Source organism: Cydia amplana, chromosome 20 (genome assembly GCF_948474715.1).
Source record: "Cydia amplana chromosome 20, ilCydAmpl1.1, whole genome shotgun sequence".
Lineage (NCBI taxonomy): Eukaryota > Metazoa > Arthropoda > Insecta > Lepidoptera > Tortricidae > Cydia > Cydia amplana.
The window spans coordinates 12585735-12602864 of record NC_086088.1 but is presented as its reverse complement, the minus strand read 5'-3'; the positions used below and the strand labels follow the sequence as shown (position 1 = coordinate 12602864).

Genomic DNA, 17130 nt, shown 5'->3' with positions numbered 1-17130 from the left:
AATATTGTAGGTAGATGGCGCTGTACGGTGCCATAAGTCCACTTAACTACTACTTACTTACCACATACTTATGACTTACACTTACTTATGGCGCCATCTACATAAATCATTACCAGGCTAGAATATTTTACAGCATTTTACTAATCTTAGGCCCACTTGCACCATCCCACTAACCCGAGGTTAAGCGTTTAAACCGTTAACCCAGTGTCAAATTGTACTGGTAACCATAGTAAATCCAGGTTTAAGCGGTTAACCCCTGGTTAGTGGAATGGTGCAAGTGGCCCTTATGGTATACTTAGTCGCTAGTGCTGTACTCTGGCGGCAAAACATTGCAGTAGTACTTCTCGGCAGCTAGAATATTTTTTTGAAATGATAGTCCTTGTTAGAAAATTTCTAGACGTTTATTAGAGTAAATAGTAAATACATAGAATATTAGTGATACAATATAAAATACGTTTAAACTGGCTTGTAGTCGAGCTTGCTCTCAAGTTTCTTGTTGTCTGCCACCTTACGCACCGCCTTCATCAGATCCTCCTACAAAACGAAGTTAATAAGTAAGTAAAATAACAATACACTCCTTTTTTGGGCAGTTGTGTAAGTAAAAATATATGATCTCGAACAAAATAAAAAAAAAGCGGCCAAGTGCGAGGCGATGGGTTCCAAAAACAACTTAAATCCACTGCGGTTTTCATCGATCTTACAGCCGCCTACGACACTGTGGAGACATGGACTCATCTTCAAATTCCTGTCAGTCGTGCCAAGTAAAGAGATAGCAGCCCTTGTAGCGAACATGCTGAGTGAGCGACAATTTGAGGTTTATCTGGGAGATGCCAAAAGCAAGCGAAGGAAACTCAACAACGGCCTGCCACAGGGATCAGTACTCGCACCTCTTCTTTTTAACCTGTATATTCACGACCTGCCCGATACTACAGCTAGAAAGTTTATATACGCTGATGATATCGCGCTGGTAACTCGAAGTCGGAGATTTGAGGAAGCGGAGGAAGTCCTGACGTCGGACCTGAAAACCATGTCGAGTTTCTTCACATCTTGGAGGCTCATACCAAGTTCCAGTAAAACAGAGGTTGCGTGCTTTCATCTTCATAATAAACATGCCAACTACCAACCCACTGTTAAACTTCAAGGCTCAAATCTCAAATATAACCCCCGCCCAAAATACCTCGGTGTCACTTTGGACAGATCTCTGACTTACAAGGAGCACATTACAAAAACGTCCCTCAAACTAGCTACACGCAATAATATCTTGCACAAACTCAGTGGCACTTCATGGGGTGCATCTGCCGATGTGCTCCGAACTACAGCGCTCAGCCTCGTATACTCTGCAGCAGAATACTGCGCGCCTGTATGGTGTGAAAGCACGCACGCAGCCAAAGTGGACACGAGACTGAACGACGCAATGAGGTGTTTCCGGTACGATAAAATCTACGCCGACTCACTGGTTACCAGTGCTTAGCCACATAGCCCCGCCTCACTTACGCAGGAAACACGCGCTCTTGAGAGAAGCTGAAAAAATATATGCCCGGTCCGATCTACCTGTCTACCAAGAATTCACTAACCCACCGCCGCAGCGACTCAAATCGCGCCGACCTACAAGCGAAGCAGGTAGAAAACTGAGGACTGGCGGATTTCAGTTGGAGCAGGCGTGGAAAGAAGAATGGGCGGAGGCGGCTGGTCACCACATAAGTACCCAAAACCCTACTCAGAAGCCGAAGGGCTTCTCACTGCAGAGAAAATACTGGTGCCGCCTCAACAGAATCCGCACAGGTCATGGCGTGCAATCATATGCGACACAAATGGGGATGGAAAGAGAGCCCGTTATGTGACTGCGGCGTTGAAGATCAAACTACCCAGCACATTGTAGAACGGTGCCCAAAGAGACGTTTCCAGGGCAGCCCGGAGGACCTCTACACCAATCTGACACCTGATGCGATCGATTGGCTGCGTAGCCTAGATGTCGACTTATAATTAGTTATACTAGTTGCCTACAATATTAATACGCCATACGCTTAAATAAATAAATCTCACGAACCGTGATAGCTAGACAGTTGAAATTTTCACAGATGATGTATTTCTGTTGCCGCTATAACAACAAATACTAAAAACAGAATAAAATAAAGATTTAAATGGGGCTCCCATACAACAAACGTGATTTTTGACCGAAGTTAAGCAACGTCGGGCGGGGCCAGTACTTGGATGGGTGACCGTTTTTTTGCTTGTTTTGCTCTATTTTTTGTTGATGGTGCGGAACCCTCCGTGCGCGAGTCCGACTCGCACTTGGCCGGTTTTACCTGTACAATATACTATAGCGAAGAGGCTGGCCTCGGTGCACACGTTACGCAAGTCGGCCCCGTTGAAGGTGTCTGACAACTTACTGGCCTCGACGTGTAAGTATAACTTGTATCAACGACACCATAGAGAAAAAAATACATAGAGTGCTCACTCCTTACATCAGTTTTAGTACCAAAAAGACTATTAGCATCTAGCATCGAGTAGCGGAACTATCAGTACTGCTACTTGACAATAGATGTAGCCACCGGAAAGTCTTATGCTGTTGAGATAAGACTTTCCGGTCGGTGCTACATCTATTGTCAAGTAGCAGTACTGTTAGTTCCGCTACTCGATGCTAGATGTAGACACTGAAATTAATAGTCTGAACTGATGTATGGAGTGAGCACTCTATGTATTTTTTTCTCTATGACGACACTCACCTGTATAATGTATTCCCTCTCAGCTCGTATAGCGAAGAGGCCGGCCTCGGTGCACACGTTACGCAAGTCGGCCCCGTTGAAGGTGTCGGACAACTTGACGGCCTCGTGTATGACTTGTATCAATGACACTCACCTGTATAATGTACTCCCTCTCAGCTCGTATAGCGAAGAGGCCGGCCTCGGTGCACACGTTACGCAAGTCGGCCCCGTTGAAGGTGTCGGACAACTTGACGGCCTCGTGTATGACTTGTATCAATGACACTCACCTGTATAATGTACTCCCTCTCAGCTCGTATAGCGAAGAGGCCGGCCTCGGTGCACACGTTACGCAAGTCGGCCCCGTTGAAGGTGTCGGACAACTTGACGGCCTCGTGTATGACTTGTATCAATGACACTCACCTGTATAATGTACTCCCTCTCAGCTCGTATAGCGAAGAGGCCGGCCTCGGTGCACACGTTACGCAAGTCGGCCCCGTTGCAGGTGTCGGACAACTTGACGGCCTCGTGTATGACTTGTATCAATGACACTCACCTGTATAATGTACTCCCTCTCAGCTCGTATAGCGAAGAGGCCGGCCTCGGTGCACACGTTACGCAAGTCGGCCCCGTTGAAGGTGTCGGACAACTTGACGGCCTCGTGTATGACTTGTATCAATGACACTCACCTGTATAATGTACTCCCTCTCAGCTCGTATAGCGAAGAGGCCGGCCTCGGTGCACACGTTACGCAAGTCGGCCCCGTTGAAGGTGTCGGACAACTTGACGGCCTCGTGTATGACTTGTATCAATGACACTCACCTGTATAATGTACTCCCTCTCAGCTCGTATAGCGAAGAGGCCGGCCTCGGTGCACACGTTACGCAAGTCGGCCCCGTTGCAGGTGTCGGACAACTTGACGGCCTCGTGTATGACTTGTATCAATGACACTCACCTGTATAATGTACTCCCTCTCAGCTCGTATAGCGAAGAGGCCGGCCTCGGTGCACACGTTACGCAAGTCGGCCCCGTTGAAGGTGTCGGATAGCTTCACGACGGCCTCGTAGTCCATCTCGCCATGCTTGGCGATCGGTTGGGCGTGGATCTTGAGGATCTCCAGCCTAGAAATAGTATTGCGATGTTAGATCTTATGCAGGGATGTAACGGATGTGGTTTTATCGGAACCGAAAGCGGAACCAGATGTTTTAAATTTAGTTTATCGGAACCAGAAACGGAATCGGAACCGAAAACGGAACCGGAGCCTGAGTCAGTACTATCAGTAGGTATACATTACACAACACATACGAATAGGTACTTTAAATTCAAAAACACGGATATACCAGAACATCTAATTACTGCAGCACGTGGCAAGCGGGGCTATGAGCGAATGACTGGTATAAACCTGTTTGTTTTTGATGTACACCGCTCATGTCCCGCTGCCGCGCTAATCATTGACATCCGATATAACTTCCGTTTCAAAAGTAACGGAACCGGAACAGAAACGGATGTGTAATACCAAACGGAAGTTCCGACTTAACGGAAACGGAGCTCCGTAACATCCCTGATCTTATGGGATGAAGGAACAGAACAGAGACGCCGCAAAAATATCTGCCACGATCTTATTTGTAGAGCAATAAGAGCGTGTCACATATTTTTGCGGCCTTCGAAGAGTAACATATTATTGCAGGAGACTGTACAAGTTGGTGGCCATGATCTTGGCTTGTCTAACTGTCGGTCTGTCAGTCTGTTCCTCACCTAAGCTGCTCATTTGACAGTGGTATCTTGATCTTCCTATTCAACGGTTTAAGCAAGTAGAGTCCAGGGTATCAGGCCGGTTGGTTGCCATGATCATACTAACTTGTCTGTCTGTCTGTCTGTTCCTCACCTGGCCTGCTCATTCGGCAGCGGAATCTCAATCTTCCCAGCCTCAGCAGGGCGGGGTCCAGGGTATCAGGCCGGTTGGTTGCCATGATCATACTAACTTGTCTGTCTGTCTGTTCCTCACCTGGCCTGCTCATTAGGCAGCGGTATCTCAATCTTCCTATCCAACCTCCCCGGCCTCAGCAGGGCGGGGTCCAGGGTATCAGGCCGGTTGGTTGCCATGATCATACTAACTTGTCTGTCTGTCTGTCTGTTCCTCACCTGGCCTGCTCATTAGGCAGCGGAATCTCAATCTTCCTGTCCAATCTTCCCGGCCTCAGCAGGGCGGGGTCCACGGTATCAGGCCGGTTGGTTGCCATGATCATACTAACTTGTCTGTCTGTCTGTTCCTCACCTGGCTTGCTCATTAGGCAGCGGAATCTCAATCTTCCTGTCCAATCTTCCCGGCCTCAGCAGGGCGGGGTCCAGGGTATCAGGCCGGTTGGTTGCCATGATCATCTTGACCTGTCCGAGGGAATCGAACCCGTCCATCTGGTTGAGTAGTTCCATCAGGGTTCGTTGGATCTCGCGGTCGGCGCTGGTGCCTTCGGAGAAGCGACGGCCACCTGAACACAGCAACAATTATGTGTTAATCACTAATCAGTGTCTATAGTTCGTTTTTTTTAGCATTAGAAAGAACTTGCAAGAAGGTAAGCGATCTTGACACGTCTTTTAATTGAAAAACGCTTTTTAAAAATCAAAAACTATTACTTATGAAAGCAGAAGAATATAAATGATGGTATTATATTCATAATTGTTACATATTTGCCGTAACTTATTTTTAAAATGTGTTTTTCAATTAAAAGACACATCAAGATTGTTTACTTTATTTCTAATGCTAAAAAAACTATTTATTTATTTTATTTTATTGATAAACACCGAAACTTAGACTAACAGCAATAATACTTATAACAACAACAATTATAACAACAATAATAGCACATTACACTAGTGTAGACAAATTACATTGGAACAGTTGAGCACCTAGCATCCATCGCAACTATAGATAAGGTAAGATAGGCCTAGCACATGATCCTAAATGAGCCTTAACTTTTGCGTTTGCTGTTTATGACCCTGACTGAACACTTATATTCTAATTTACATTCATTAACTTGAATACCTAACATAAATAAAAGTCATTTTTAGCTTTTCAGTTCGCTTTTAAACTGCAGTCGTGGTTTTTAATTTTTATATAATTTATTTATTTCTATGTTAATAAAAGAGGGACGGGGAGTCTATTTCGCCGCGAGATACTGTCGCGCCAATCCTGTGCTAGCCCGGCTGGATGAGATAAACTCAGAGATAAGCGAATAGCCTGGTGCCCTATGCGCGATAATGTAACATAAATGTTACGTAACCTAGGGGGCATTTCATATGAAGCGGACAGGAAAAAAAAAGTGAGGTTCCCGAATTTGTTTATATTTGGTTTAGTTCTTCTTCTAGTAGGTATAAAACCGGACGCCAAATATTTTTTATATATGACGTTTATTTTAAAAATTATGAGCTTTTCAAAAATTACCGTAATTGAAATTCCGATTTTTTTAAACTCGAATATCGAATAATTTAAATATATAACTTATTATTAAACCAAGCGTTTTGTATAGAATTTTTAATGATCTTTTCAGCGAAGAAATCAATTTTGAAAAATAAATAAAAAATAATGGTTAAAACCGGAAGTAAACTTTTCGAAACTATTTTTCGAAAACTTTGACCAGTTTTTTTTTATTTATTTTTATCTCAAAATATAGCCCTAAGTATGTACAAAATACACTAGAAGTTGCAGAATGGGATCTCCATTGGTTAAGACAATAGGTCAATAAATGTACATACATGTCGCCCTGAGTGCGACGTACCGTACTGGTATACATGTCGCAGGGAAATGATCAAAACAGAGATTTGAACAAATCTCTAAGGGATATGATCAAATCACGCAGGATGTTAAAATGGCGAATCCATATCATCGTTTCCCTAGAAAAATTCAGTCATTTGACCAAATAACTGACTCTGTTTAGTGAAAAGACAAAATCGGCCAATAAACGCGAAACGCTTTTTCATTTCACTAGATTTGTTTAGGAATTTGACAAAATCCCTAACCACGACAGTAAGTTGACGAAACGAACTTAAAAAGTCAACTGGTTTTATCATTTCGCTAAACAAGTTTAGTGAAATGAGAAAGTCTCAACTGGAAGATGGTATATGGTGATTTGATTAAATCTCTGAACGGCGGTTTAGTGAAATGACGAAAGCAAGTACAGAATACAACAGTTTACTCTACAGTTAAGCGATTTGATCAAAGCTCTGACTAGATTAAGTGAAAATTTTTGAAAATATCGGCTGAAAAAATGAAAGAGACTTCTCTGCACAAATTTAAAGAGTTGCTAATCAAATCAAGCGTGTTGATGGACGTCCCTAAGGTAGACAGAGGTTCATTAGATGGAAGTAATGTACCGGGGATTGTTTTAAATAGGTATTTAAAATTATCCGTACCAAATCGGTACATCTGTCGGCATCATAATTTCAAACATTTTCACTTAATCTAGTCAGAGATTTGATCAAATCGCTTAACTGTAGAGTAAACTGTTGTATTCTGTACTTGCTTTCGTCATTTCACTAAACCGTTCAGAGATTTAATCAAATCACCATATACCATCTTCCAGTTGAGACTTTATCATTTCACTAAACCTGTTTAGCGAAATGATAAAACTAGTTGACTTTTTAAGTTCGTTTCGTCAACTTACTGTCGTGGTTAGGGATTTTGTCAAATTCCTAAACAAATCTAGTGAAATGAAAAAGCGTTTCGCGTTTATTGGCCGATTTTGTCTTTTCACTAAACAGAGTCAGTGATTTGGTCAAATGACTGAATTTTTCTAGGGAAATGATGATATGGATTCGCCATTTTAACATCCTGCGTGATTTGATCATATCCCTTAGAGATTTGTTCAAATCTCTGTTTTGATAATTTCCCTGCGACATACATACATATAGCACCTGTTTTACTTATAAGAACATGTATTCAGTAAGACTGCTGGTAAATTCTAATCATAACATAATGAAATAAGAAAGTCAACAATTCTAACCAGTTTATTTCATAATTTTTATTATTTTACAATAAGAATTATAAGCTAAACAGCTGCTATATGTATGTATACCAGTACGGTACGTCGCACTCAGGGCGACATGTATGTACATTTATTGACCTATTGTCTTAACTAATGGAGATCCCATTCTGCAACTTCTAGTGTATTTTGTACATACTTAGGGCTATATTTTGAGATAAAAAAAAATAAAAAAAAACTGGTCAAAGTTTTCGAAAAATGGTTTCGAAAAGTTTACTTCCGGTTTTAACCATTATTTTTTATTTATTTTTCAAAATTGATTTCTTCGCTGAAAAGATCATTAAAAATTCTATACAAAACGCTTGGTTTAATAATAAGTTATATATTTAAATTATTCGATATTCGAGTTTAAAAAAATCGGAATTTCAATTACGGTAATTTTTGAAAAGCTCATAATTTTTAAAATAAACGTCATATATAAAAAATATTTGGCGTCCGGTTTTATACCTACTAGAAGAAGAACTAAACCAAATATAAACAAATTCGGGAACCTCACTTTTTTTTTCCTGTCCGCTTCATATGAAATGCCCCCTAGGTTAATCGTATGTAATTATTTCTGCGTTCATTAATATAAGTACATTATTTTACAAGTACGATATTTTAACACTTACCTAACATTTACTTGATACCTACACTAATCTAGGGATTAAAGTAATTACGTGTGTTCTAATTATAATCTCAACTTGTTATTTGCGCGTCTGACTGTACTCGCCGCGCAAATCAGTGCTTGGGCCACCGACCGGTTCCATGCCCCTTGCCGCGCTTTCCCCCCGCGCTGTCTGGCTGCCGCGCCGCGGTCCGTCCGGCGATTCATTCGTTTCTGAGATTCAACGCAGGCGCACGTCGCTCTCTCGCAGCGTCCGTGCAAGCCGCGCACTCGCAGCGCATACAATTTTATATTTTAATAAGGGCTTAGTAAATTGCCTCAGTTTCTGTACTCGTTTAGTACATGTAATGAAAGTTAGAGCCAGTGTAACCCCTTTAGGTAAGTGTTGAACATTTAAGAGTGCTTTAGGGAGTAGTAAATTTGAATGTGTGTTCAACGGTTATTTACCGTTAAGTTGTAACGATCTTTTCTTTGTTTGATTATGAACTTCCTTAGCGTAGTTTAATAGGTGCTTAGTTTCGCTTGCAAATCTTAAATGCTAGTGTTAATATTTTCTGTCTTATTTAAAAGCAGGATTAAAATTGTAATTTGTATGTTTTTAAAAACTATATGCTTAACTGCTCATTTTGTAAGCTCCGCCTGACTGTGACATTTTAACATCACCAAGGCATTCTCACGGCTATCACGCAGTACTTTCTCTTCCGTTTCTGCTCTTCTTCTTCAAGCCGGTCACAGTCAAGGGAGCCGTTTCGTGGGTTAATTACTAAGGCGAGCTAAAATAATTCCAGGGTTCAATAGCACGGCTAGAAGGCCGACGATGACACCTCGCGCTGACCCTGACGACCTGGTGCTGACCCTGGTGGAACACGGCTGACGTCCCTCAGTCCTTCATCGCTCACAGCAACACAGCGGGCCAGGGAAGTACTAGCGTGTGGGCAGCGACTACTTTCGTAAACCGGGAGTAGAAATCAGACGGTTAACGGACTTTGACCCTTCGACGATCTTCTCGAATGCTTGCGACGTTTTGAGCGATAAATAAATTGTTATCAAGTGAGATTATTTGTTTTAATTTAAACCTCACAGCTTAAACGTAGCAATAAAAGGCTGATTTATGATGATGTTGACTATGAGTCAATAGAGACCAGGGATGCTGCTAACCAGGGATGTTGGGGATGCCGATTTTTTGACATCCGCGGATGTGGATTTTTAAAGGCTCACATCCGCGGATGCATGTCAAGATAGGTACATAAAAAAGTCAAATATTACATTTTAGGGTTCCGTACCCAAAGGGTAAAAACGGGACCCTATTACTAAGACTCCGCTGTCCGTCCGTCCGTCCGTCTGTCACCAGGCTGTATCTCACGAACCGTGATAGCTATACAGTTGAAATTTTCACAGATGAATCAGATGATGTATTTCTGTTGCCGCTATAACAACAAATACTAAAAACAGAATAAAATAAAGATTTAAGTGGGGCTCCCATACAACAAACGTGATTTTTGACCGAAGTTAAGCAACTTCGGGCGGGGTCAGTACTTGGATGGGTGACCGTTTTTTTGTTTGTTTTGCTCTATTTTTTGTTGATGGTGCGGAACCCTCCGTGCGCGAGTCCGACTCGCACTAGGCCGGTTTTTTATTTCAAAAAACCGGCCATGTGCGAGTCGGACTCGCACTCGCTTTTTTTGGCTAATGACTAAATTACCTAGCAGTCTAGCACTTACGCCGATGCTAAGACGTTCCTGTACCGACCTGTTCCACATCCGTATCCGCATTAAACTCCGCATCGATTTTATGCGGATGCGGATGTTGAAAATAATGCGGATGTTCCGCGGTTGCGGATGCGGATATTCGCAACATCCCTGCAGTGCTAACCCCTAAACAACGCAGCGAGAATCTTCACTTAAGAGGCAACAGGAGTGGTCATTTCTCCATACAAACGTACTCGACTGTTTCCTCCGTGGGTTTTGAAGCTAGAGCAATGATTTTTTCAACACAGATTAATATTGTCAATATCTGTGTCGGACCGTTTTGCTTTTTTTGATAATTTTGTTTTTTAAGGCGCTAGAGCCCTTCAAAAATGGCCAAAATGGCCTAATTGACTATGCCGCAATGAGAGGCGTGGTATTCAAAACTGATATCAATTAGGCAAAAAAGCAAAACGGTCCGACACAGATAATTTCATAATCATTTAGATTTCCAAATTTGGTTACGATTGATTAAGTTTTGGAGGAGGAAACAGTCGAGTACGAAACCTCCATTTTTGAGATTTTTACGCAGGATTTTTCGCTTTGTCGTTATCGCACTAGTTTTAGGAGCCGCTTCCGTTAGCGAGACGGGTATATTTACCTAAAATATTTAAATCTCAGCTCCTGTTTCGTCTTAAATGGCGCAAAATGGAAGGATAGACTAAGAGCGTTTTCACATTGTCTAGAAAGCTAGACGGGTAAGTTATAACGGCTGGAACATGCCAATGGCGTCTATCTCGTCCATGAAGATGATGCAGGGCTGGTGGTCGCGCGCGTAGTTGAACTTTCTTGGATGTTTTCTATGTATTTAAGTACTTATATGTATCTATATATTATATATATCGTCGTCTAGTACCCACAACACAAGCCTTATGAGCTTACCGTGGGACTAGGTCGATTTGTGTAAGTGTGCGGGTGCGGGTTCGCGATGAATGTTAAAAGTCGAGAGAAAGTAGAGAAAATGTTTATTAATGTTAAAATGTTAATAGTTATATGATTGTTAAAAGTTATGTTATGAAATGTTATAGTGATCGAATGCACCCGGCCGCGATGGTTCCGAAAAGTACACTGAATTTAGGTTAATGCAAATTATTGGTTAACGCGTCTTTTGCTGACAGGGCGCGCTCGCGCCGCACGAGGCTTAAAACGTGTTAAAGGTGCATTGCACCGAACAGTAAGATTGTGCCATAATATTTATTTATTTATTTTATATTTATTTTATCTCTCGGATCAGACGAGCGTCAGCGATGTACTGTCTACTATAGCTGACACCTACAATGTGTGTTCTATGTTATATCGTACCAATGGCGTCGATCTCGTCCATGAAGATGATGCAGGGCTGGTGGTCGCGCGCGTAGTTGAACATCTCTCGGATCAGACGCGCGTCAGCGATGTACTGTCTACTATAGCTGACACCTACAATGTGTGTTCTATGTTATATCGTACCAATGGCGTCGATCTCGTCTATGAAGATGATGCAGGGCTGGTGGTCGCGCGCGTAGTTGAACATCTCTCGGATCAGACGCGCGTCAGCGATGTACTGTCTACTATAGCTGACACCTACAATGTGTGTTCTATGCTATATCGTACCAATGGCGTCGATCTCGTCCATGAAGATGATGCAGGGCTGGTGGTCGCGCGCGTAGTTGAACATCTCTCGGATCAGACGCGCGTCAGCGATGTACTGTCTACTATAGCTGACACCTACAATGTGTGTTCTATGTTATATCGTACCAATGGCGTCGATCTCGTCCATGAAGATGATGCAGGGCTGGTGGTCGCGCGCGTAGTTGAACATCTCTCGGATCAGACGCGCGTCAGCGATGTACTGTCTACTATAGCTGACACCTACAATGTGTGTTCTATGTTATATCGTACCAATGGCGTCGATCTCGTCTATGAAGATGATGCAGGGCTGGTGGTCGCGCGCGTAGTTGAACATCTCTCGGATCAGACGCGCGTCAGCGATGTACTGTCTACTATAGCTGACACCTACAATGTGTGTTCTATGCTATATCGTACCAATGGCGTCGATCTCGTCCATGAAGATGATGCAGGGCTGGTGGTCGCGCGCGTAGTTGAACATCTCTCGGATCAGACGCGCGTCAGCGATGTACTGTCTACTATAGCTGACACCTACAATGTGTGTTCTATGTTATATCGTACCAATGGCGTCGATCTCGTCCATGAAGATGATGCAGGGCTGGTGGTCGCGCGCGTAGTTGAACATCTCTCGGATCAGACGCGCGTCAGCGATGTACTGTCTACTATAGCTGACACCTACAATGTGTGTTCTATGTTATATCGTACCAATGGCGTCGATCTCGTCCATGAAGATGATGCAGGGCTGGTGGTCGCGCGCGTAGTTGAACATCTCTCGGATCAGACGCGCGTCAGCGATGTACTGTCTACTATAGCTGACACCTACAATGTGTGTTCTATGTTATATCGTACCAATGGCGTCGATCTCGTCCATGAAGATGATGCAGGGCTGGTGGTCGCGCGCGTAGTTGAACATCTCTCGGATCAGACGCGCGTCAGCGATGTACTGTCTACTATAGCTGACACCTACAATGTGTGTTCTATGTTATATCGTACCAATGGCGTCGATCTCGTCCATGAAGATGATGCAGGGCTGGTGGTCGCGCGCGTAGTTGAACATCTCTCGGATCAGACGCGCGTCAGCGATGTACTGTCTACTATAGCTGACACCTACAATGTGTGTTCTATGTTATATCGTACCAATGGCGTCGATCTCGTCCATGAAGATGATGCAGGGCTGGTGGTCGCGCGCGTAGTTGAACATCTCTCGGATCAGACGAGCGGACTCTCCGATGTACTTGTCCACGATGGCCGACGATACCACCTGAGATCATCCGCCATTTTAAATTCAATTAGAAAGAAAAAAAAAAAGTAATGTAATACAAACAATGTATGTACCAGTGCCATACATAAAAAGGTATACCTTGAAAAAAAAAAGAAATTAGAAAGATGTAAAATGAGTTTCTAGACAAAAATTTCATTTTTGATACTAGTTTTTATCGCTGACTGTACTTCTTTCCACAGACAACTAATACTTATCAAGACAATTCTAAAAACCCCAAACACAATTAGGTTGTGTTGTTTTATCACAGAGTTCCTATAGCTACCTCCTGTGACCATCATCAGATCAGCTCGATGGTACCAATAATATGGCATTGTCAGCCAACTTACATTTATGTACCTACGTAAAGTTTCACAAGGCAATCGAATAATGACAAGTGAGTGGGTCTAATTTCAATTTGTAAGATTTGAACCAAACATACATACATACTGTTTAAACCACCAAGTTCCACTCACTTTAATTTTTAGTAGCTATCGGCGACATGTTTCAAGTGAGTGGGACATGGTCTAAACAATTGAAAATATGTCTCACGAAAGTTTAATTTCTAATACATACATTACTTTGCAAGTTAAATAAAAGTTTGTAAAATAAGGCGGTTATCACACTGGATGAGATTCGCACGTCGTTCTGATGCTATCTCTAGGATAAAACAAGAAAATGGTATGTTTTAAGTTCTTCCTAAATACTTTACAACATTTATATTGCAAATTTTAATGTGAGAACATGTAGAACAGATGAATCTTTAATGCAGTTAGAACAATGCCCTAGACATAATAAGTTTAGATCGTCGAAACAAGAATGGAGATAAATGGATGCAAACAACAAAAGGAAATAATCAAATGGAAAGCTATGGAGGAGGCCTACGTCAAACGACGAGTTGAAGTTAAATTTGTTAAACCAAATTAATATATGCTATGTAACTACTATTAACTTCAATAATAAAGGCTAATTACAATTACAAAGTTCTTCCTAACATGTAAGTAACAAGCTACAGACCTTCAAGAAGTTAGCATCGAGTTGAGAGGCGACCGCTCTGGCCAGCAGAGTCTTGCCAGTCCCCGGAGGCCCATACAGCAGACAGCCTTTGGGCGGAGTGATGCCCACTCGAACGAATAGCTCCGGGTTCATCAGGGGCAGCTCAATTACCTGTACATACAAACACTGTGATAAAAATTCCATGTTTTTAAAATGTAAAATAATTAAGCAGCAACTATACTATACTGTGATAATATAAATTTACAAAATATTCTGTTTTTCAACACCCAGGTAAATACTAGCAGTGCCCATGTAGATGTAGTGTAAAAAAGGGACATTTAGTAGAATTTTATTTATTTTATTTACAAAATCTAATCGTAAATGGGTAGATAAAATCCGCTTAACCTTGGAGCCTTACTGGTCCAGAGTTGCAAAATGCAGAGGACGGAGAAGGTTGGAGGAGGCCTATGCCAAAAGGCACACCGAACTGCGGGACATATTTGTAGTTTCCAAAAATTAAAAAAATAGCGACTTAATAACCGTTGTACCCAAGGATTGGAAATAAATGGCTATATAGATAGAATCGTAAACATATCAAAATGTTTATGGGGTATTTCGTACTTCCAGCGCCACAATCTATAAACAAGTCTATTTTTTTTGTTATTTTTAATATGTCTTTTTGTACAATAAAGAGTTTACTACACAGACAAGACATCCTCTAGACTGAGCATAGTAACGCTACCCCCTCTGCCACTTATACGGTAGTTTTACTCCATCTTCGAGTCAATCCCGTGCCGTAATTGGTCCGTGTGTTTGAACGGACCAATCACGGCACGGGATTCGCTCACCTCGTCCCCCCGCACCCCCGTATTTTTGGCAGCATCGGTTTCATGAAATAATTGCTCTAAACTCCGTCTAGAGGATTCCTAGTCTATGGTTTACTACTACTACTACTACAAGTCAAATCTAAAAAGACTTCAAACCATACCTCACGCAACTGCCGGATCTGTTCCTGCAGACCACCTATGGCAGCATATGTGACGTCTCCGGGGTCCTCGTGGCTCATGTTGTACACTAGTGGGTCCACCTGGAACAAATTATAACAAAAACTTGGAGTTAAATAACCACATACTTTAATTTTGGAATTAGACATTTTATTTCAAGGAAAATTATTTTGTCAATATCGATAAGTCTAGCTGCGGGGTAAGTGTATATGATTCACGGTTAGTTTCACTAAGACTTATATTGACTGGGACATGAAGGCTGAACAAGATGAGCGGGAGCTCGAAAACAATACAAAAGGTAATCATGGTTCCATATCCTATAAATAAATTAAATCTGTATTGCTTTAAAGTTTAAACCTTAGATTACATTTCATATTGAAAATAATATAAACAGGTGTATTAGGTTTGTAACACATTTAGGTGGTGGGTTGAGCAACTGCCTCCCGAACTAGGTCAATATACATTACATTTATGTTACATTTGCTACTAATGCAAGTAGCAAGTAAATGAACTCGCGATAACCAACAATCAATGTGTGAAACAGGCCAAATGAACAGATCAGTCTTACCTCTCTCGGCAAATGTCTCATAATAGTGAGTGTGGTCATATCCAGGGCCACACGGGTGCCTCCCTTCAGCTTGTTCTTGTCCAGCTGGCGCCTGCAGCCGACAACGTAGCGAGGACCATTTGTCGCTTTCACAATGACTGTAATAGAGAAAGGTTCATTGAGGTTAGATAAAGATAGTTTATTCAAGTAGGCATAATTACAATGCGCTTATGAACGTCAAATAAAGCTAGGTAGACCGGCTCCAACCCTACACCTCTGCCCCGAGAAGATTTAAATCCCCTCTCAATTGGAGGAGGGTATCCCAATATGGGACCGGCAATAAACCCGGCGGGACTAATCTTTTAAAAAAAAATTACATCTTATAATTAACATGCATTACGAGAAAATAAGGAAAAAGAAATACAATTTAAATCACTATAGAATTCATACAATTATACACATAAGGTATAATAGAAATTAGATTTAAAAATATATACATATGTACATGAAATCATTGTTATCATGTTATCATTGGAATTATGTTAGAGTTAGTCTGTCTTTCTAATATTCTATAAACTCTAGAAATTGGGACAGGTGCCACCATGACAAGGTAGATTAGAGGTACAGAGGTGTAAACAGCGTAATCTGAAGACGGCATTTTGAATCTCGACTCCTCTGAGCTTGTTCACTTTTTCTTTAGTATATGACATCTAGTTCAGTTCAATATTGATACCTAATGATTAGAAAACTAATTTAACAAAATTATTAAAATATTAACTTGGAGAGAACCTTACTAAGCTAAATTTCATTAAAATATGGTAAGGTGGCAGTAAAATACTTACACTTCTCTTCAGTGAGTTGTTTCAAAACTTCTCCTACTATTTGACCAACACTCTGTAGGGCTTTTAGGTCATTTTCACTCTTATCATACTGTTTTGTCAGGTCTTTTAACTGTTCTCTCACTGAAAGTACAAAAATGCAGATTTTTAGTACGGAAACATAAACATACAATGGTAACCTAAATCTTTTGCTATAAATACCAATATTAACATAAATATTTATTAAATCACGACGAATTAACAAAGTTTTACAGTAAAAATACTAAAATAACATAAATAATGTACGAAATTCATTGTTTTACAGAAAAATTAAATGATGATTCGGCAATAATCGAACACTGAAAACGGTTTACTTACTATCCTTGAGTCTAGATTCCACTTCTTTGTGTTCCATCAACTTCTTTCTGTAATCCTGAAACCCCTTTTCCCTCAAAGGGTCCACGGTAGACGATCCAGCAGGCATTTTAATTTAAAATTAAATCAAACTCAATTTCACTGAAACACAAATCTCAAGTCATTTGACGTATTTGACGTTTCGTTTCGAGGTTTTTTTTTTCTGACAATATTTTGCGTCTGCCCTGGATTCTAGTTATAAGTCAATAGTCAAAATATACTTGGAGATGATTTACGCAGTATTGACTTTGGCCCCGTTTATAATTCTGCTGATGCAGAAAATAGTATGCTGTACTTGACCAAAAATGTCCAGCAAACAATTTTACTTAACACCAATAAGACACGTCTTAATTGCAACGCCCTTCAAAAAAAAATTACGTACGATGATACAGAGAACT

The 17130-nt window shown here is 41.3% G+C and overlaps 1 protein-coding gene across 1 annotated transcript; it reads right to left on the bottom strand.

Moving 5' to 3' along the window:
• Nucleotides 1-443: 443 nt before the first annotated feature.
• Nucleotides 444-16876, bottom strand: LOC134657565 (26S proteasome regulatory subunit 10B). Its single transcript, XM_063513142.1, has 9 exons — nt 16697-16876; nt 16343-16462; nt 15522-15658; nt 14938-15036; nt 13971-14120; nt 12833-12956; nt 4978-5188; nt 3658-3823; nt 444-534 (listed from the first exon to the last, which is right to left on the bottom strand). The coding sequence occupies exons 1-9, from the start codon at nt 16800-16802 to the stop codon at nt 457-459; spliced, it is 1191 nt and encodes a 396-aa protein (XP_063369212.1). The 5' UTR covers nt 16803-16876; the 3' UTR covers nt 444-456.
• Between the last annotated feature and the right edge of the window lie 254 nt (nt 16877-17130).